This window comes from Oikopleura dioica, chromosome 1, assembly GCF_907165135.1.
Source record: "Oikopleura dioica chromosome 1, OKI2018_I68_1.0, whole genome shotgun sequence".
NCBI lineage: Eukaryota > Metazoa > Chordata > Appendicularia > Copelata > Oikopleuridae > Oikopleura > Oikopleura dioica.
In genome coordinates, this window is record NC_137291.1 from 2,409,843 (window position 1) to 2,432,445 (window position 22,603).

The 22,603-nt window shown below is 37.6% G+C and overlaps 3 protein-coding genes and 2 long non-coding RNA genes across 5 annotated transcripts; 3 read left to right on the forward strand and 2 right to left on the reverse strand.

Annotated features, from left to right (window-relative positions):
- Positions 1 to 10,216: 10,216 nt before the first annotated feature.
- LOC145711225 (uncharacterized) lies at positions 10,217 to 11,707 on the forward strand. Its single transcript, XR_014135136.1, has 4 exons — positions 10,217 to 10,587; positions 11,085 to 11,150; positions 11,246 to 11,542; positions 11,590 to 11,707. It is a non-coding gene; the product is annotated as an uncharacterized LOC145711225 (long non-coding RNA).
- Positions 11,708 to 13,424: 1,717 nt separating this feature from the next.
- Positions 13,425 to 15,588, forward strand: LOC145711490 (UDP-GlcNAc:betaGal beta-1,3-N-acetylglucosaminyltransferase 7-like). Its single transcript, XM_081789182.1, has 3 exons — positions 13,425 to 14,114; positions 14,210 to 14,371; positions 15,240 to 15,588. Exons 1-3 carry the CDS (start codon positions 13,456 to 13,458, stop codon positions 15,586 to 15,588), a joined length of 1,170 nt encoding a protein of 389 aa, XP_081645308.1. The 5' UTR covers positions 13,425 to 13,455.
- An 82-nt stretch (positions 15,589 to 15,670) lies between these two features.
- On the forward strand, positions 15,671 to 16,432 carry LOC145712338 (uncharacterized). Its single transcript, XR_014135217.1, has 3 exons — positions 15,671 to 15,822; positions 15,943 to 16,021; positions 16,137 to 16,432. It is a non-coding gene; the product is annotated as an uncharacterized LOC145712338 (long non-coding RNA).
- A 698-nt stretch (positions 16,433 to 17,130) lies between these two features.
- On the reverse strand, positions 17,131 to 17,889 carry LOC145710561 (uncharacterized). The gene is made up of 3 exons (XM_081788331.1): positions 17,791 to 17,889; positions 17,293 to 17,748; positions 17,131 to 17,249 (listed from the first exon to the last, which is right to left on the reverse strand). Exons 1-3 carry the CDS (start codon positions 17,852 to 17,854, stop codon positions 17,158 to 17,160), a joined length of 612 nt encoding a protein of 203 aa, XP_081644457.1. The 5' UTR covers positions 17,855 to 17,889; the 3' UTR covers positions 17,131 to 17,157.
- Positions 17,890 to 18,047: 158 nt separating this feature from the next.
- Positions 18,048 to 18,976, reverse strand: LOC145709534 (uncharacterized). Its single transcript, XM_081787225.1, has 3 exons — positions 18,713 to 18,976; positions 18,468 to 18,667; positions 18,048 to 18,418 (listed from the first exon to the last, which is right to left on the reverse strand). Exons 1-3 carry the CDS (start codon positions 18,896 to 18,898, stop codon positions 18,103 to 18,105), a joined length of 702 nt encoding a protein of 233 aa, XP_081643351.1. The 5' UTR covers positions 18,899 to 18,976; the 3' UTR covers positions 18,048 to 18,102.
- Between the last annotated feature and the right edge of the window lie 3,627 nt (positions 18,977 to 22,603).

The window sequence follows — 22,603 nt, forward strand, 5'->3', positions numbered from 1 at the left end:
GAAAAGATCAGTTATTTATAGAATTTTCGGACATCAAATTTTTGGAGATATCCCGTACCGAACGATTTATCTTTATATTTTCTATCAGTTGTGTCATGTTTGTGATCAAATATCTCAATTATTCTATGAAAAAGAGAAAAAAAGGGTCTTTTGCGTGCCATAAGCATTATTTTATTTCTTTTGAAGAATTTATGAAAATGGATTTTCGAATTCTTCCTAGATAAAAATTTTTTTAGCAATTTGGATGAGACATTCTATTGAAAGCATGTTTTTAATTTTTGGACATTTTTGTGAAAATCGTGCGACAAAAAATATCCGGAAAATCCATCATTAACTAAAAACTGTACCGAAATATTATTCCCCACTTCCCTTCAATCTGGTAAAGATTAAGGTTATGTTAAGATTTTTGTATAAATTAAATACAATTTGTCAATAGCCCTTGTCGTTTTTTTAACCTTATTACAACAAATGTGCGATATATGGCATAAAAACTTTCAAACGCCCATTTTCCTCTTTTCTATCACTTCAGTTTCTTCGATTTCATTCATTTTCGGTCACTGGTTTGGGATTGAGACAAGGTTTATGCTCGAGTTTAAGTTTCGGGCTCTGTTTTGGTTCAGGTTTAGTTTTGGGCATTCTATTGGTCAAAAGATGGTGTTAAAGTCCATGTGCCATATATTGCACAATTGTCGTCGGCGGGTAAAATTCATGTTTGTCGTTGTAAGGTTAAGATAGAACAGTTTAACTAAAGAGTAGAGCCAAGTTAAAAATAACGAGTTTGATCTATCAGGTATTGACTATCACTAATAGGCTATCAGTTGGGACCAGATAGGAAAATGATATTGCGAGGAAAATATTGTCCGCGAAAAATTTTGATTATAAAAGAGATTTATTTAAAAAGATCGATCATAAATTTTTTGAAATATTAGAGATAAATTAATGGTCGAGATTTTCTCTTGAATAATTTAATCCAACATAATTATTTGTTTAAATTTTCGAATAATCGTCGATACGCTGAGCGCCATAGGCTTGTTGATTTTTAAGAATCAACGTTGCGAGAATGGGTTAAGATATTTTTGTTGAAGAACTTGAGCGCTAGTAAGCAAAATAGCGTCGACGATTCCAAAATCAAAACTTGAATTTCAAATAATGTCTTACTTTAGAAGCGTTCCATTTTTGAATATTTTTTTCTTGATTCTATTTATTCTGTCATATAATAACGTTTTTTTGAAAATTGAGCAAAATTATGATGTCCATAATCATAGAGAGGATAGAATCAAGAATATCCATGATGAAAAGAAGCTTAAGTTTTTCGTCGATCACGGGACTTTTGATCCAGCATCTACAAATACGACACCCTATGAGATCCTCTCTTCACCGAATGGGAGTTTAAAGGACATCGACATTATGTTCGGTTTGAAAACTGTTTTACAGAATCGTAATATGAGAGACAAAATTCGAAAGTCCTTTGGCAATCCCGAATTATACCGAGAAAAATACAAAGTTAAATTTGTTTTTCTACTCGGAAAAAAGGATGAAACCGATGAAAATTTTATCCTCGACGAGCAATATCTCTTCGACGACATTCTTTATGGAAATTTCCAAGATTCCTACTGGAACTTGACGTACAAGGAGATTATGTTCTACACTTGGACGGAGCAAAAGGCGCCAAATGTCAAATTTGTCTATCGAGGCGACGATGATAATTTTTTGAACCCGCTTGGATTGATGAAATTTTTCGACGAGCATTGGAGCCAAGCCGACGCAGAACCAGCTTTGTGGGGTGGAATAATGAGAGAAAATGATTCGTTGCTTGGTCAAGGAATGACAGTGGAAGAAATAAGAAAAGACAGAAAAGCTGATATGTAAGTCAAAAGACATAAGATCTCATTCAAAAGTCTTTTTTCTTCTTATGTTGTTTTCCGCCATTTATCAATTCAAGTCAATTTCTTAGGTGGCCAGGATGGACGTTCCCCCCATATCCTGCTGGTTCGGGTCAAATCATTAACAGAAACGCTTTATTCGTCTTAGGAAGTCAGATGCAGCATACTCCAATAACTTCGATTGATGATGCCTTTGTTGGAATCTGTATGCTGTACGCTGGCTTCGAACACAGGCTCTTCAATCACGACGGTTTCATCTACTGGGGAATTGGAGACAATGATAACATTTGCTCTGTGGTTAAATCTATAAGCATCCATTATCCGAAGTTTGATTATGAGTGCATGATCAATAGAATAAATTTTTATGCTGATAGATGTGACCGTCAAGACAAATTAGAAATTTCCGCTTCTTGCAATTGGTATGACATGAGTTTCTCCCCGCCGAATATCGACGGACCGATGTACCAACGGTGCGGCCTTCGATTCAATAACAGCAGATGTAGCACCAACAGGCTCCTGGATCGACATTTTAAAACGAATTATAATGAGTTAATTTTCTTTCTCTATCGAGAAAAAAAGACGAGCGTACTGATACAGACATTTTTGAACAGCTTTAATAACTTTTACTTTAATCTCTATCTAACAAAAATGAAATAAGATTTCTTAATTAAATAAGAGATAATATTCTTATTCCTAATGGAGAGCCAAAAACAGAGATGATTGGGCTATTCGAAAACCCGAAAATGGTCCATGTTGCAGCACGAATGGCTACTGTGTGTCAACAAAATGGGATTGCTCGTGCCCAGATTGCGTGGATTTTCTTGAACTTGAAAATTGTAAGAGAATTTACACTTTTTCTGAAAGCTCATTCGAGAACACTTAAGGGTATGGTACGCGCGGAGGCCCAAAGCAGAGGCAATCTCCTCCGGCCCTTTCAATGCTGGGAAGGTGTACTACAGCTCAAAATAAAGTTCTATCCTTGATTCTGATTTACACAAGATTTTTTAAATCCAAACAAAAAAGTCACGTGCAGATGGCTCAAAATTGTCGTCTCAGTCAAAAAGCGCGAAATAAGCCTATATTCATAGGAGATCTCCTCTGAAGTTACCTTAGGAAACCCCGCCGATTCTGTTTTATAGTGACGTTTAGACCCTCATCATTAATATGACACGAGCTTTTTTTGATTCGTCAATATTTCTTATGAAAAAATTTCAAGAGTAGAAAGATACTCATTTTTCGGCTCTTTGGCCCCGTGAATCGCCCCCAGGGCATTTCCCAAAAGGCGCTGTTTTCATTGCAAATAAATGCCGTAAGCATAAGCTTTCCAAAAAGGTATCATAACCAGATTCATAAGGCACCACAAGAAAACGACTCAAAGTTGTCAAAATTTTAGAATTTGTGCCTTTTACACATAATGCACTATTTTTCTCCACTTTCAATTGGAATTTAAGGGAAAATGGGCGAAGAAAGCGCAAAACTCCAAAAGAGTTTTTTGTCTCAAATTTTACGGAGAGTCCAAAAAACTTACCAAGAGAAAATTTGAAACTTGACCCTGTGCGAGTTCCATACCCTTTATTTAAACTAAAATTTGTGGAGCAACGTTAATTTTCATTTGAAGATAAAAATGAAGTTGTCGATCATGAGAAGGATGTCACATGCTGTTCATTGGTTCGAGTTCATACGAAAATGCTTTTTAGGTTCAGAGTTATCAGTAAAATGAATAATATATCTAAGTTTGCTGAATTATCACTGCACATTTATTCAAGATTATTGCAGTTTGACCCCCAAAAAGATAATCCTAACTCCCTGTAGAGGTATTTACCGAAAAATCATAATCGATGGAGAAGAAGCTCAATACGTCTCTCAAGAGGTTTCGAAAGAAAAACCTATTTTCAAGCTCGTTTTTGGGAAATTCAGCTCGGGGGAATCGGGTTGGCATATTTTGACAGTTCAAAATGACGCATACATTCCATTCCATGCTTTTGGAGAATCAACTAGCAAGACAAACTGCCCAAAAAAGCTGATCGGTTATGGACCTTACGTTGGAGAAGAAGCGGACGTTTATTGTTATCACGACAAATACGACTATTTGTCGATAGCGGGATTATGATCAATTAAAAACCATCTTATTCTTTTAACACAGAATCTTTTTATCATATATATCTACTATATTCCGAAGTTAAAACCGAATCCTTTTTGTTTTAAATTTATGACCGCATTTTAAGAATAAATAAATATTCTTTTGTTGACTGAAAAACTTTTTTTCTGTGAACCTAGGCCAATGTAAAAAATGAGGTTGATCTTTTGTTTCGGCATCTTTCCGAACTTTAAAAATGTTTGCTATTAATGTTTCTAAATTCATGATAAGCGCAAAAAATGCTTTCGAATGATGTATATAACTCCCATGTGATTGCGTCCTCACCCTCATTTTCCTATAGAAAAGATATAGTCCGGACAAACAATTTGCACTATTTGGTGCATTTAAGGGCTTGCAATTACACGGATTAAAGAGGAAATCCCCGAAAACAAATCAGTATAATTGCGAGCCCTGACTGTATTATAGGCTATAATTTATACCAGATTTTTCCATGGGTTGTTCAAAGCTTCGACTTCCACCCCCCTGAGATATCTTCCAGGTGTTGCGCTCCATAAATTTCTGGTATCATGTGGCTAATCGCAAATTAATCAGTCCACTTTGCTCTCACATTGAGCTTCCCTCCGCGAGTTCGTTCGAACTCTTTTCGGAGGACCTCTCTTTGCGCCTTCATGCGGTTAATGCTGACTTAAAACTTGCTTGACCTCCGATCCTATATTATGCATTGATCATCGTTGTCTCTACCAAAAGATATATTTATTTTTTGTAGCAGGATAATTTTCAGTAAGGATTATTGAGTATTCCATGGAAACAGACGATTTCTCCTCCAGTTCCTTCTAATTTCGTCGGCGGAGGACATTTTTCGTTGCCGGAATCTCTCGCCCAAGCATACAAACCTCTTCCGTAGTAAGCAGCATAATTATCTCCAAAAAGGATCGATGCGTACCACATTTTCCCTGCCCCGAGATCACCAAATTGTATTCGCGCTTTCGCAATTTTTTCTACTTTTCTTGCAGATTGATAGACAATCGATCCATTGATACTCGCCCGAAGATAAATACCCCTATGAAGCATGTCAGTGTTAATGACTTTGATCATCGGGCAGCAGGATTTTCCAGTCACGTGGTTTTCAAAATATCGTTGATTTCTCGCAACTTTTTTCGCGTCGGAGCATTTTCGACAATCGCAGTCCCATCTTCGCGCGACACAGTACCCTGCAGGGCTACAACATGACCCGTTTGTCATCAATTCGATCGGCTCATCTAACTCGGGCTTGGCGAGTGTGGCATATTTCGGTCCTCTGAAAATTGGGACTTCCAGACTGCTTGTATACCAATTCTTAAGAGAGTAGATATCAAGATCGCCTTTTCAAGCTGATTTATCTTATCAAGAGAAAAATTCTTTAAGGACCCCCGGTCAACAATTTACCTAAAAATCGAAAATTTCAAAATGCCATATTTTGGCTTCTTAGTGTGCCTGGAAGTTCAATTCATCATAAAAACTTGTTCGGACCACATTTTGACCAAGAAAAATTTTAGCAAAATTGGGACTCTTTCGTCATTTTTCGTCAAAAGTCCGATTTTCAAACTCGATTTAGAGGTTGTTAGAGTCGAGATAGACCCCCAAAAAATGAAGCCTCAAAATCGTTTTTTGACCCGTATAATCAATTTCCGGGGTCAAAATTTTGAAATTCCGAAAATAGATTTTTCGTAAATTGTTGACGAAGGGGTCCTTAACTATAAATTTAGACTATAATCACTATATTATAAATTATAATTAGAATTCGATCAAAATTGTTTTTGGATGATTTTGAAAAGATCTGCCGCAAATTATCGCTTCTTTATGTCTACTCCCTTAAGGGGGTGGTGGTCGAGACTAAGACTTTTTTCAACCTAAAAAACTCTAATTTTTTCAAAAATTTTTTTTTCTATTATTGAAAATAAGTTGAAAAGGGTTCAATTTATGTGGGCGGCTATGTTTGAAAAAAATATTTTTTCGAAAAAATTGTGAAAAATTCCTTCAAAGTAGAGCCATCTCTTGACCTAAAAAACTCTATCCCCTTATCATTTTTCTCAAAATAAAACTACACGGGAGGAAAGTTTGAACCCTTTAGCGTGTGGGCGGCTTAGTTTAACAAAGTTTACTTCGTTAGAAAAATAACTAGTAATTGAATGAAAACATATTGTTTTCTGAAAAATCGTCATTTTCACTCATTTTTTCAATGAAATTTTGGAAAACATCACAATAATCATAATTTCTTGAATTTTAATAATTAAAATATGGCTAATTAACATTAGTTAGCAATAAAATATCAATTTTGAGTTGGTTTAAGTGCGAAAAACGCGTTACAAAATTCCCGAAAATGGCGATTTTATAGCATAAAATCGAAAATTTTCTTAAGGAAAGTTGGTCCAATCAAAAAAGCTAGGGACCAAAAATGCTCCTTTTTTATCAAGGAATCTAAAAATAATATCAAAATTTTAAAAAGTCGAAAAAAATTTTCTTGACCACCACCCCCTTAAAGAAGCAAGATGGTTGCGATCGAATGTTTGGGTTTTCTTTGCATTCGCTCGCGTATTTGAAAACAGTGTCAAGCATGCACTCGTAGTCGAACTTTGCATAATGCAAAGTGATGCCATTGACCAGTTTGCAAATCGGCGTATTATCTTCTATCGGAAACGCGAGAAATCGATCATCGTGGAAAATTCGATGCTCTAAATCCATTTTCTTGAAGACGATTCCTTCAAAGACATCATCAATAATTATGAATGGGATAAGCTGCATTTGACTCTGGAGCATGAAGAGTGCTTTTCGGTTCAGAAATCCACCTGATCCAGAAACCCACGCTGGATACTTTGGATGCGGCCACCTTTTTAAGGGTGTCAACTGTCTTAATGAAAAATATTCTCAATAGTTAATTATTTTATAATTTATAAAGTAAAATAACCACTAAAAATTTTCAAAAGAGCCCTTTCTGACAAAAATTGATACCCTTAAATTTTGTCTCTGAACTCTTGTTTCGTAATCGTTGAGTCATATCCACTGCCAAATTTCATTCCCCACATTGCCGCCTCATCGTCAGCGAGGTCCCATTTTTCGTCGAAAAACTCCAATATTTTAAGCGGATTCAGAAAAGTGTCATCATCGCCGCGATAGACAAATTTGACATTTGGTGCGTTTTGCTTCGTCCAAGAGAAGAACATTTGCTCCTTGACTGTCAAGTTCCAGTAGTTTTCCTTGAACTCGCCATACAAAATATCATCGTGGAGTTGTAGCTCTTCAAGAATTTCCAGATTTTCATCCCTTTCTCTTTGACCGAGGAGAAAGACAAACTTGACTCTGTATTTATGCTTGTATAAATTCGCGTTTCCGAAAGATCTTCGTATGACATCTCGTCGTTGACGCTTCGTTGAAACTGTTTTTATGCCGAAAATAATGTCGATATCTTCGAGCTGTTTTTTCGGGGAGTAGAGAATTTTGTAGGGAAGAATGTTCGTTATTTGAGGGATGTAGGATCCGTTGTTGATAAAAAATTTCAGGTTCGTTTCATCTTTAGAGTCGTTTGTTCTTTTTTCTTGGAAAAAACCTCTCTGGCTTATCAGAACGAAAAAAGCTAATGAATAAATCAGAAGAAACAGAAATTTTTTTTGGGCAATCATTTTTTATTTCTATTTTTACCGGCGCACTCAAACGAGAATCGCCGGTTGTTTTTGCTGACTATTGCACTTGACACCGCATGTAAAATACTGCAAAAACGCAGCTAGCATCTTTTCAAAATAGCACCTCCAAGACCTAGAACTTCAACAAGAAAATATCGCTCAATACAAGAAATAAGATGATAAGAGATAATTCTGTAAAATTGAGTCTCATTCTGATTATAAGTGTTCTTTTTTTCGCAATTTTGGGAAAACCATACTCGAAATTGTCTGTTTCGGAAATAAGTCCGAAGCTTGAAGAAAAGATAAATTATTTAAAAGGAAAAGAGAAAGCGACTCAATCACCACCAAACAAATTTTTTTTATCAAAAAATTGTTCTTCAAGAAATGTTCCAAATTATGAGAAGATCACTAAAGCAGGGTTCCTTTAACAAAAAACAAAAAACTAGAAATTCAAGAAATTTTGTACAAGTTTGTTTTTCGATTTTATTTCATGGGAACCCCCTATTAAAGGAAAAAGAATTCTGATACCATTCCTGGTCTGGGGTCCGAACAATCAGCTTCAAGGCTTACGAGAAGCAGTTTACATCGCCAAAGCACTAAACCGTTCACTCGCTGCGCCAATATTCTACCCAAACTGGAATCAATGGGACAAATTGCCAACTATTCTGAACGCTTCTATGCGTCTCGACGTAGAAAGTCTTTCGAGAGTCGTCTCCTTAATTGATCCGGCAGAAGTTTCAACTCTTTGCGATGGAAAAATCGATGCGGTTTTTTTCACAAGGAGGGTCCTGAAAACGTTTAAGGGGGTAGAAACAGCTTTCTTGATTTTGAACTCTAGCTACATAAAAGAAAACATCCGGTTTATTTATGTTAACAGAAGTTCCTCATAAATGACCTAAAAGAGGGGTCCAGCCAGGGTTCCAATTTTGCCAAAAAATTTTTGGAGTGGAGTGAAGCGATGAGTTGATAGCCCAAAAAATTTTTTGAGCGGAGTGGATGCCCAAAAATTGGTTGAGCGAGTGGAGAGGGTGAGCGGAGTGGATTCTGAGTGCATTTCGAGCGAAGTTTGAGCGATTAAAATTTTTTTTTTTGCATTACATGCACCCTACGCAGAATGCACATAAAAAAGAGTCACGGTGCCGGATTCTCTTAGAACGATTTCATTCTCGTATTAATAGTGAATTCACAGTATTATTCTACTTATGATAGAGAAAAACCGAAAATTGGAAAAGAAAGCTGATGAATTGCAGATATGATTTGCAAAAAGAAACTTGTAAAAATCTTTATACCAAAAAATAACTGTGAGCGCGTGAAGTTGAGCTCGGCGCTGCTTCCAGGGGTCCCTTAAAGAAAAGAGGTTGAAAAAGGTCGGGCCCCCACGAGCAGATAGAAACCCAAGTCATCTTTGCACGCCGTGAGCAAGCCTTTCCTTGCTCTTTCTGAAGGATAAGGAAGGGTTTTAACGAAAAGCAGGGTTTTGATTTGAGGGTGTAGCTAATGATAAACTGCTAATCTGCCAGAAACGTGCTGTTGGAACTTCTTGGCAGCAATATTCTCTATAATAGATCAATTTGATGACTGCGTGAGCCTGAGATTTTCAATTCTAAAACTGACGAACATTCAGGTAGCCAATCAAAGCTTGATTAAAAAAGGCCCAAGATACAAAAATCCACTCCATCCACTCAAAATCCACTCCGGAGTGGATTTTAAACATTGTTGGAGTGGAGTGGAGCGAATGAAAGGATGCTAAAAATTAAGGCTGTGGAGTGGATCCACTCCGCTCAAAATCCACTCCATCGCTCAGCAAAATTGGAACCCTGGGTTCAGCTTCACAAAAATGTGAATGAAAATTGTTTTCTTATTATTTGACTCGAGATATCGAGGTTGAAAATGTGCGAAAATCGAGAATTTCGGAAAGATGGGTTGCTTCTGAGCCCCATTTCTCGAAAATTTGATTATTAAGGACCCCCCGTCAGCTTTTTTTGAAAAATCGAATTTCGGAATTTTTGAATTTTGCCCCCGGAAATGGATTCAACGGGCCAAAAAACGATTTTGACGCTTCATTTTTTGGGGGTCTATCTCGACTCTAACACCCTCAAAATCGCATTTGAAAATAAGCTTTTCACCGAAAATTGACGAATTTGCCCTTATTTTGGCAACAATATTGATTTTTCTTGGTCAAATCTTCGTCTTATCAAGTTTTTGAAGCAAGTTTAACTTAAGGACACATAAAAAACCAAAAATATGGTGTTTTTTAAAATTTCGATTTTTCGTAGGATAAAGCTGACGGGGGGTCCTTAAAACAAATTTCGAGGGAGATGTTCCTAGATCTAAGATGTTTCTATCTTAAAATGAAAAGAAAAATTGAAAATCTAAGATTTTTTTGTTTGTAGCGCCAGTTAAAAATCGCTTATTTTCGAAAAAGCTGTTTCTACCCCTGAAATAATTCAAAAGATAATTCGAGATATTTAAGAGATGGCAATTAAGAATTTCTCTAAGATTCTTGATTTTTGCCATTCATTTTTACTTTTTTTGGGAGGGGTCATGATATTTTGCAATTCAGAACTCTATTTCAAGAAACGAAGGAGATAACAAAGAAACAATAGCCATGGAGTATTATGGTCTGAAGTACGCGGAAGATCGTATCTATAAAGATCGTTATCCAAGAGAAATGCCGTTTCGAGATGCAATCAACCGCACCAAAGTTGCTGAGTACTATTCTTCTGATGTCAAATGCGCTCAATTACAATTTCCCTGGAGCACGATCCTTGATGAAGAAATTTCGAAGCAAACTCATCTCAAGAGCAGACAAAGAAGTGACGAGTTCAAGGAAATGATAGAAATAATTAAACATACAAGGAGACCAGTGTTTATCAGAGAAGCGGCGAAAAAATTTCTGAAAATAAATGGAATTGAAAAAATTGCCGTGATGCATTGGCGATATGATGATGTAAGAAAACTGTAAAATTGGGGCGCACTGGTTATGTCGCCGAATGTCGCCGAATGTCGCCGAATGTCGCTGAATGTCGCCGAATGTCGCCGAATGTCGCCGAATGTCGCCACTTATTTTCGAAAAAATAGGAATTATGAAAGAAAAATTGTTTTTTTGGCTCAAATATACAAAACAAACTTGTTCTAGAACCGTAAAAGGCGGAAATAGTAGGAGGCGCGGCAATAGAAGCGTGTCCAGCCCGACCAGTGAGTTTCCTACCACAAATTGCGCGGAGCGCTTTCTTGTCTCGAAATTATGCCAAAACAGTTCTAGAACAAGTTTGTTTTGAAATTTCTTGGTTAAAAACCAGTTTTCTTTCCAAAAATCCTGGTTTTAAAAAATAGGTGGCGACATTCGGCGACATTCGGCGACATTCGGCGACATTCGGCGACATTCGGCGACATAACCAGTGTCGACCGTAAAAATTTCCAGAAAGTGTAATTTAACACGTTCAGAACGACTATATTCACAATAAAAATTGGCGAAGGCAAATGGCGGAGGATTTTATAATGGAGATAAGGGTTCGAAATCACCAGGACCAATACGCCTAAATACCTTTTTTTCTTGAGACGAGTTTATTTTGTCGAGAGAATTTTGAGCCCTGATTGAGATGAAGCATGAAGAAAAGTATCAAAAAATTCAGCAAAGAGTTATCAAAAACACTTAAATCAAAGAACCTAACAACAATCTACTTCGCCAGTCCTCCGGACGAAAAACCTCTTTTGGAAACAATTGAGAAAGGATTAGATGGACAGAAAGTCGTAAGCGATCAACTTCTTGTAGAATTTTTGCGGAAAGAGTTCGAAAATTGCATTGAAATTATGGAAGACTTCGGAGATATGATCTCGCTAATGGAACAAGAGCTTTGTTATCTGTCAACGCTTTTTGTTTATTCTTGTTTTAGCACGTGGAGGTACTAATGTGATTATCTAAGATCTTACCTTATTATTTGTTTTTTAGCGCGAATGTTCTACTTGAAAGACAAATTGACGGTTTCTTCGAAAACGAGACGAATGTCAAACTTATTGCAAGTGCTATTGGGAAAGAATACACTGGCCTTTGCTTTCCTGATAATCCATAAAAATAAAAAAGTTTTGTTTAAATTGACAATTTGAGTTGCAGTTATTTTCCTCTTCTGTGGACATATTTTGTCCCAGATTTTTATAAAAATGTCCACAAAAGTGGGCGAGAGTCTTCAAAAATGTCCTGCGGTAGGGCCCTAAAATTTTTTCCTCGATAAGTTTATCTTCGAAAAATGGCAGATTTCATCACCAAAACGCCTTTTTAGCCTGTTTAACCATTTATGGACCATAAATTATGGTCAATTAAACTGTATAATCCATTGATTTCTTAGAGATAAACATCCTCATTTTGAAAAAAACACCCACTTTCTTCCTCTTAAATTTTCTCGGCTGGACAAAAGGGGAATTATATCATTGCATAAGTGTCCCTCGAAAACCTCTTATAATGAAGAAAATGTCCACAAATAATGGTCCACAAAAGAGGAAAAAACTGAGCTAGCAAAAATTTTTTGACTTGTTTTCATGGGTGGTGGAGCCGGTTAGGGTTGTGCATTTGATGACATTTTGCTAGGTCTCTCTATTTTTAGTTCCTTTGATCGAGTTCTTTTGCTTGAGATCGAAGACCTCAATTGATGCTTGGCTGTTGTATAAGTCACTGCAGATCTGCGTCAAATTATCAGCTTGCTGATTTCGCCGGACTTCGAGGAAGCGAATCTCGCCATTTTCGCATAGCTTGTTGATCTCATCACCGGCCGTTCCAACATCGGTGTATTTTGCTGGTGGCAAAGCTGATATTCTTGAAGTGCTATAAACAAACAAGTTCGTAAACATCTTTGATATTATCTAAATGCCAATAGACATGCGCGTTAATAAAATACAATTGAAGAGAAAATGTTTTTTGGTGTTATTATTATTCATGAAACAAGAGGATTCGCTTATACTTTATTTCTAAGAGTTAATGAAGTTGTTCTCAATTAGAAGTCCTGACTTCACGCCACCGTCCGAATATTATTTAGTCATATTTTCGATCGACCCAGCTAAAAATATCATTGTGAAAGAACTTGAGCGCAAAATACCATAGCTATTTCGACAAAACCAGAACTTAGTTAAAGAGCTCAGTTAACCCATCTTCCTCCGTGTGTCTTCACTAAGGACGCGAAAGCCTCTTCTTTAGGCATCAAAATTATGATTGTAAGGTGAGCAATAAATTCTCAGATATGGTGGAAATCGAAGTTGTCTTTCAGACACAAGTGCGTGATTACCTTGATTGAATTTATACCTTTTCAGTGCTATTCAGAGACAGTTGGACTGCTTGCTGAGACTTTAGAATAGAGCAAGCCAAAAATAGAGTTAGAACATAAACGATCTATGACTAAAAGGCGTATTAGGTACGAAATTTAAGGGTGGCATTTCGAGTTAAAAATACTGATGCCAAATAATTCGATCTTCTGTGAAAATTTTCTTATTTTATCTGATACAGCGGTCATTTTTCAGAAATTTTCGAGATTTTTTTTGGATGTTTGCTTGAGACAAAAAATTCGACAAGAGAATAATTTCAAAAAGAGACGTTCATTTGACCAAATGTCTGCTTAAATTCTTCATATTCGTTGATACGCTAAGCGCGATGGGCTCATGGCTTATTAGAATCAACGCGACGAGAATGGGTTAAAATATTTTCGTTGAAGAACTTGAGCGCTAATGAGCAGAGTTGCTTTGACGTGTCCAAAGTCAAATCGAAAAGCATTTTTAAAAAATGTCTTTCTTTCGGAACATTTCATATTTCTATCCTTTTTCAATATTGATTATGTTTTTCACTTCATTTTTAATTAAACTTGAGCGTGACTATGAATTTCTATATCTAAGAGAGGATAAAATCAGAAAGATTCATGATGAAAAGAAGCTTAAGTTTTACGTCGATCACGGGACATTTGATCCAGCAATTACAAAAACAACACCCTATGAGATCATTTCTTCACCGAATGAGGACTTAGAAGACATCGACATTATGTTTGGTTTAAAAACTGTTTTAAAGAATCGTAATATAAGGGAAAAAATTCGGAAGTCCTTTGGCAATCCCGAATTATACCGAGAAAAATACAAAGTAAAATTTGTATTTCTACTCGGTAAAAAGGATGATTACGACGAAAATCTTATTCTCGACGAGAAAAATCTTTACGACGACATTCTGTATGGAAGCTTCCAAGATTCCTACTGGAACTTGACGTACAAGGAAATCATGTTCTACACTTGGACGGAGCAAAAGGCGCCAAATGTCAAATTCGTCTATCGAGGCGACGATGACAATTTTTTGAACCCGCTTGGATTGATGAAGTTTTTTGACGAGCACTGGAGCCAAGCAAATGCAGAACCAGCCTTGTGGGGTGGAATAATAAAGGAAAACAATTCGTTGCTTGGCCAAGGAATGAAAGTGGAAGAAATAAGAAAAGAGAGAAAAGCTGATGTGTGAGTCAAAAGCGAATCAACATTAGATTTTAATCAAGAGTCTTTCTTGTTTTAGTGTTGTTCTTCCGCAATTTATCAATTCGGGCTATTTTCAGGTGGCCAGGGTTGAAATTTCCCCCTTATCCTGCTGGTTCGGGCCAAATCATCAATCGAAACGCTTTATTCGTTCTTGGAAGCCAGATGCAGCGCACTCCAATAACTTCTGTTGATGATGCCTTTGTTGGAATTTGCATGCTGTACGCTGGCTTCGAACAGGGGTGACCATTTGGCATTGGGCATTTGGGCAAATCGGGCAATTTTCGGGCAAAAACGCTTTTGGGCGGGCAATTGGTCGACTCAACGCCTGAAAATAGGCTGGGCAACATGGGATACGTCGGGCATTTGGGCATTTTCTGGGCAGTTGGGCACCATTGGGCAGCTGGGCAAATGCCCACCGGGGAAAATCACGAACGTGGGCTTTTTCCTGCCCGCTTATTGGTCTTTAAGCTCGCAAAGAAAAAAAAGATATAAGGAGAAGGTTCTGCAAGGGTGTGTGAAGTGGACCTCAATGGTTAGCTGTCTACCTTTGACCTCCTGATCCTTTTATGAAATTATCCACCCCGTTAACTCGATTTTTTTGCGGAGATGGTTCTGCAAGGGTCTGTGAAGTGCACCTTGAAGGTTAGCTGTATACGGTAGACTCCACCCTTGACCTCCAGATCCTTTTTATCCCTTATTTTTGAACCCCTTGTTCGAGACGGTTATGCAAGAGTGTGTGAAGTGGACCTTTATGGTTAGCTGTCTATTCTTGACAACCGGACGGAACTTTTACATAATTATTTTTTCGACCCCTTTTAAATATTTTTCAAACCTTTCAAGAGCCTTTTTTTGCTTAAAATTCGTTCAATCACTTCAACTGAAACAAATTATTAAAAGAAAAGTAAAAAAGTAAAGTTTTAAGAAGCCTGAAATGCCGGGAAAATTTTTGCCCGAAAAATTGCCCAATCGCCCGATTGGGCATTCTGGGCACATTGGACTGGTCGGGCATTTGGTCGGCCCGGGTCTTGATTTTTGGTATTGGGCGGGCAATTGGTCGGCCCGACGATAATTTTTTGCCTAAATGGTCACCCCTGGCTTCGAACATAGGCTCTTCGATTACGAGGGATTCATGTATCCGGGATTGCTTGAAGATAATAAAATTTGCTCTGTGGTTAAATCTTTAAGCATCCATTATCCGAAGTTTGATTATGAGTGCATGGTTAATAAAATCAATGTTTATGCTGAAAGATGTGATCGTGAAGGTAGGTTAGACATTTCTGCTTCTTGCAATTGGTACGACATGAGTTTTTCCCCGCCGAATATCGACGGACCAATGTTTCAACGTTGCGGGGCGCAATTTAACAACAGCAGATGTAGTACCAACAGGCCCTTGGATCGACATTTGGAAACGATTTTTAATGAGTTCATATATTTTTTTAAAGAGTCGAGCGGGTAGGAGTTAAGCTCACGCCTTTTTCGATTTTGCTTGAGACAATAATCAAAATATTTGTCTATTAAAAGAGTATAAAAGAAAAAAAATCTTATTCCGAATAGAGAGCCAAGAGAAGAGATGACTGGGCTGTGAAAAAACCTGAAAGTGGACCATGTTGCAGCCCGGAAGGCTACTGTGTGCCAACGGAATCGAATTGCTCCTGCGCCGATTGTGTAGATTTTCTTGAACTCGAAAATTGTAAGTAAATTTTAAATTTCCGCTTGTTCTATAAGCCTTTTCGTAAACTTTTGTTTTTAAATTTTAAGGGAACTCTCCTTAAGTAAAAATTAATCATGAATCATCAATATTTATTTGAAGATAAAAATGCTATTCTCGATCATGAGATGGGCGTCACCTGCTGTTCATTGGTTCAAGTACATTCGAAAATGCTTTTTAGGTTCAGAGTTAACAGTGAAATGAATATTATATCTCGGTTGCATGAAAAATAAGTGCAGATTCATTCAAAAATTTTCCACCAAGACCCCTAAAATGATAATCGTAACTCCCATTAGAGGTATTTACAGGAAAATCATCATCGATGAAGAAAACGCTGAATACGTCTCTCAAGAAGTTTCGAAAGATAAACCTGTTTTTAAGCTTGTTTATGGGAAAATAAACTCTGAGGAGTCTGGTTGGCATATTTTGATGGTTCAAAATGACACTTATAACCCATTTTATGCTTTTGGCGAAACAACTAGCAAGAACAACTGCCCAAAAAAGCTGATTGGTTCTGGACCTTTCGTTGGAAAAGAAGCGTCTGTTCACTGTTACCACATGAAATACGACGAGATGACGATATCGGGATTATGATAAAACCATCCTGTTTATTTGATACTTAATCTTTGGATTATATTTATCTGTCATTTTATGAAATAGAAAAACTTAATACATAATTTCTTTGTTCTTTAATTAAAGACCACAATTGAAAAATGCAAAAAAATTTGCTGCCTATGAAAGAATTTTATCAAATTTTTTCAACTTGACTTCCGCTTCCGCACCCTTGAACTGCATTGAACTTTACGGGTTCATTAGCAATTTTGCTCCTCGCTGTAGAAAAACTTGTAGACGGCAATACTTGAGGCTTGTTGTTTAATAAAAAATTTTGGCAAATGATGTTTACATTGTTTGTCATAAAAAGGAAAAATTCCTGGTTCTATACATGAAAAATAATAACGCCTGTATAACAGAAAAAAGACAATTTTTTTAAATTTATTATTCAAAAACTAAAAGGATCAAACTTGATTATCAGCACTCGCTTCCAGGAACAGACGCTAAAAGAAAATTTATTTATGTCAAATATTAAATTTTCTTACTCTCAAGTCCCCCGGCATTGCAGTTCTCTTCGGTGCACGTGACCTTGCACGATCCAACTCGTTCTTCTTGTCCAATTGGTGAGTATCGAGTACAATCAGATTCGAGATTGATTTCGAATGGGCTGCACCCTCGGTGGAACTCGTGGTGTTCTCCCTTGCTTGTCACTATTTCTGGATAAGAATGGGACTGGCTATAACAACAGAAAGACGAATGCCTATCTTATCCCTCTTCTTGAGCACCATAAGTCGAGAAACATGCAGTATTGGCGTATCTTGGGCACAAAACGGGGTAGTCGGAAGTTTCAGCATCGACTAAATTGTTTTTGAAAAATGACACTGAATCAAGCAACCGAACCTTTTCGGCCGCAGCAGATATCGCCAGAAATATCACCATCATTATCGTATTTATCGCATTTATTGCAGCTTTCAACCCCTCCTTCTTTCTTCTCAAACTTGTCCGCAACACCCTCCAATCCAACATTGCACAATTCACCATCTTGATCTGGGAAGCAAAGATCACTGCACTCTCGCTCCTGGAAAAATTCATTCGGGGTGCTGTAGTAGCAGTATGACTCGTCGTAAGTTCGCATCGTGCAGTTTCGCTCGACTTCGTAAGTCATTTCTCCGTTGTAGTTGTTTTCAGCGATCATGATGGTCACGCAGTTGTCATTTTCGTTTGGGCAGGTTTGGGCGAAAGCACTGCCATCTTGAAAACAGCCGATGTCGTTGTTGTCTCCAATCGTCGAATTTGAGCCGTTAACCTTTTCCCGGCAAATTGCGCAAATTGGCCAAAAGTTTCTATTTGAACCTGCTGAAATGACTAGTAACCGATTTTCTCTGTCTCTGTCTTCACCTGATTTCACCACTGATCCAAAAGAGTTTTCTATCAAAATAAAAAACAAAAATTGAATCTTCATTTTGCAAGAAAAAATTGATCTTTTTGGAAAAAATTGACCCTCGGACGATTTTTGGCTGCAAAACAAATTGTCGAAGCCATCATTTTTACTGAATTTCAAATACGAAATTACATGATTTGGTCAGTCATTTTTGCGCAATTCGCATCGAATGAACTTTTCATCTTTCGAAATTACGGCTCCTAAGATTATTTTTTACGATTTTTATTGAAAAGTTTGTTAGTAAAATTCAGAATTCTCAGATTTCTTTCTCAAACAAGCAGCTTGACAAAAATCAGGCAGATCAAGCTTTTGGAAACTAATGTTTTTCCTTCGCTGTTCCATTTGGTCAAGTCAACGCTCTGACGAGAAGAGGAAAAGTTGAAATCAGGATCGGAGGATATCAGCTTCTTGTCTGCGAGACCATCTTCAAGCATGTCGGTAAAAGTCATTTTGGTAGTTTCTAGCAGCTGGTCTTCAAAAGACTGCTTATCATTTTCGCTTAGAAATTCCTTGGACTCCATTTGAAACGGGAGAGTAATGATGGCTTTCATCGTGGAAGCGGTGGATTGTCGGAAGACTTGAGTTCTTAAAATTATCACTATCAAAAGATTGAATAGTTTCTTGAATATTTTACATTGCTTCGACAAAGTCGACCTCGATGTTTTCGAATAGCAAATTCGCTTCGTCTTCTATGTTCGCGATTCTTTCTAGTACGTCCTGAAGCTGTCCCAGGAGCTCTTCCTTTTTCGAAAGATATTCCGCCGACTCTGAGTCAATGAGAGCTTGACTGAATGAAATTGTTGTTGCCATCTCGATCTGGACGAAAACATCAAGCTAAATTCGGCGGAATAAAAGGACAGAAGACCAAGAATCGCTTACTCTTTCAACTGCTGGTTTTTGCTCAACGGATCCGGAGCCCTCCTCCTCGTCAAAGTCAGCTTGTCGAACTGCTCTTTTCAGAACTCTTCTTCCGTCAAAGGTCTCTACTATTTCGAGATATTGACGAGTTTCTTTGGCAGCGCTGTAGAATTGAAAAATGGCGAAAAATATAAGCAAAGTGTTCATTTTTTATTCGCAATCTAGGAGAAAAGGTTTGAATTGCGTACATTCGCGTAGGTTTTCAGAAAGTTTGAAAATATTATAAAGAATAATAGGAAATTTATTCAAAAAATAAAAGAAGACTCTCAGCTTCAAAGAAGAAAAATGAAAAAAATACGGAACGACTTCATTTATATACTGGTCAATTTTATGAGCAGATCGTCAAGGCTCTAGGAAGTTATCAATTAAATTTCCTAGCAAAAAGATGAGTGTTATTTGTATAGGAAAAGAACTCAATTCTGCAAGGAAGTAATAAATTAAAACGCAGTCTCAGCGAAGTCATCATCAAATTTTTGTAGGAAGAGAAGGATCATTGAAATCAATTTGTCTTCCTTGATTGCAGCCAAGACGAAAACCCTAAAAAGCTTCTATAAAATCTATATCTATAAAATTTCTAGAATTTCTTTTTTGAAATTCCGTTTTGGCAATAAAATAAGCGCCCTTTGCCGAGTTTCGATATTTTAACTGACCCGCTCTAATCCGTCGATGAGCGGGACTTAAAATAGTTGAACGTTGTTATGAAAATGAGCGAGCGCTGATTGGGGCTAATCCATCAAGGAAATAAATTGTACCTTTTCGTGAAATTATTAGATCGACTGCTTGGGAACGTGTCCAGCTCCATCGCTGTATTTTTTGGCCGGCGCTTCGGCCTCCAGTTTCAAAGGAATAGCGGAAAGAAGGAATTCGTTCTATCAAGAAAATGTTATACAACAGGGGTTGAGGTTAATGAAAACTAATGAATTCTAGCGCGCACTCATTAGGAGCAGCAGCGTCTGGGGCGCTCTGGATTTTCCTGTTTCTGAAGAATTTCTTTCAAACTTTGCCATAAACCTGTGTAAAAACCGACAGTGCTGGATATGTCACGAACGGCCCGAAATTCACGAATGTCACGAATGTTACGAAAATCACGAGACTCATGAATGTCACCGAAATCACGAAAGTCACGAAAGTCACGAATGTTACGAATATCACGAAAATCACGAAAGTCACGAATGCACGAATGTCACGAAAATCACGAGATTCATGAATGTCACGAAAACAATTTTTTTGTTCGTGACATATTTAGTCAAATCGTGACATTCATGACATTCGTGACATTCGTGACATATTCAGTGCCGACCTAAAAAACCATAAATTTCGCCCGAAAATTCTTTTGAAATGGGCAGAATCAGAAAAGAGTTTCATCGATTACGTTTACAAAGATTTGCCCTCATCCAATTACCCCTTGATCAGCGACTTTTTGGCTTGTTATTTCATTATTTTGTTTAAAATCTCGCATTACGACTTCCGCATTCTAATTGCTCTCCCCACCCTTGCGCAGGTATATTTTACGTTAATTTCTCGTTTCCAAAGGAAACGCGCAAAATCAAAAATAAACGGCCCGTTACCATATTACAAACAGAAAATGCCTCGTTTTCAAGAATTATCGCGCTTTCGCTTTTGAACAAGTTTGTGGAAATGAAAATAAATCCAGACTCGAAATGGATTATTTTCGTTGTGAATGGGGGCGATCGACGGGAAAGAGCTTGTTAATTTGGATTTTAAATTTGCTTAATTGGCAATCAAAGGAGGTTTTTTCTGACTCATTTTTTGAGGATTTCCAATTTAAATTCTTTTCAAGTTCAAATTTTTATTAAAAAAAATCGAGAAATCAGTTTGTAAAAAGTCGATTTTCTTAAAGAAATCGGCCTTTTTCTCGCTTTATTTTTAATAATTCGAACCCTTAGGTTCCTCTCAAGTGTTCATTTCGTCTTTTTTTCGAACGAAGCCCGGCTCCCGGATCTCAATTAAGGCCCTCTTATCAGATAACCCGCCGCGCGTGCATTTGACCCCTCGAATCCAGTTGAAAATTCTCGAGTGTCATTTTTGGTGTCTCATTTGCGCGCCAAATTGCTTCTCAATCACCAACTCGCGCGCAACTTACGACAGCGCTAGAAATGTGCTTTACGAGATCATTTGCAGACAGTGAAAACACTAGAACATGCAGAAAACACGTGGCGCGGTTTTTAGTCTTTGAGCGATGCATTTTAATTGATATTTTTGGAATTAGTTTTTGAATTTTGAATTCTGATGTTCTAAAAAAGCGATTAAAAACTGGGTTATTTCCGATTTTCCACCTTTGTAATTTCGAATTTCAAATTCCGAATTCAATATCAATCAGGATAATCTGCCTGTCAGAAGAGACACCGTGTCAGGCGATAGTCGCGCAACAATGCGCTCCGTAACTCCTGCCTTCCTTCATGCATACACTGCGATTTCCAGCTGGAAAATTGGCGCCTTTTTCAAATTCTGAAAATAAAGGGACGAAATTTTCGAGAATTCTTTTTGTTCAAAACAAGCGGAATTTTGAAACAAACTAACACCTTGTATTTTTTCATCAGTAACTTGATCTCTTTAAGACAGGTTCATCTGAACTCCTAGTCATATTATACTAATGGTAATTAATTTTGATTGGCACGCCGAGTTTGAAAGTTTTTCGAATTATTTTACGCACAGATTTATCTTTTTTTTTCTCGCCCAAAAGACTACTTTGAAACGCTCCCCCGAAAAAACGCAGGAGGGCTATGTTTACGGTCTTACAAATATCAAGGGGCTATTCGCGCGCGTACAGTTGGCCTGATCCGTCGAGGAAGAATTTCTAATCCCTTCCAGCTTCCATCAAAAAGCCGCGCGGCGCTAAACCCAAAATAACTTTGCCCCGGCCTCCGAGGGCCTCAATTGATCAGCTGCAACTTTTTACTTACTCAGGGATTATGGACGGCTTTCTCCCGAAAGATCCAGAACGGATAAGCATCTCCGAGAATTTTCAAGTGGAAAAAAGGCTTCGAGAGTTGAAGTTCTGCTGGTTTGGCGCTGATCCTACTTTTTTGAAATGAACAAAGACCAAGTTCTTTTGCGGAAATTAACGCCGGTTCGTCGGGGGACCGGGCCGAGTTCGCAGATCGAGGAGGATTTTATCGCAGCTCACGAAAGTAAATTCGCGGAGATACTTATCTCGGAGCCAGTGTTTTGTTGAATAAGAGCCAGTTTTGTTTTACGAAACTAGCGCAGGATAATAATCCGTTACGTAAAATTAATTGAGCTGAGAAGGCATCATTCTTGACCCTTGGGATTAACCATCACAGGTAGGTACTCGAGGTACTCGACAATTGCCTGCTTGCTTGTTCTAATTCTTACGATAACGCTCTTATCGATGAAGAGATAAGCCAGTGAGGACTAATTTCCGTGTCCCCGATTCCTCTTTTCGCCGGGAGGAGGTCAAGATTTGTTAAACACGGTTTTCAAAATCTCACGATTCTCCTCAAATTTTATTCTAAAAGAGACTTTTTATTTAGAATTTTTTTTACAAATAAAAAATTAAATAAAAAATTTGCTAAAATAATAAAAATACGAAAAACCGCTACAAAATGATGTTTCTTTCAAATGGATTCAGCTTTGTCGAATTCCAGATATTCTTAACCTTTACTTCCAGCCGCTTCCTGTTCCTCTTTTTTCGGTTCCAACAAACAAACTGAAATTCCCGTCCTTGTCACGCGCTGACAGCTCTGGGAATTTGAAAAGTTTCTTTTCAACCCCAAATTTTGGAGTCGCGAAAAGCACATCCGCCCGCGCGGTCCGTCGTTTTTGAAGTTTTCCAATTTTGGGAAGTCTTCAATCAAGAGGTCATTTTTA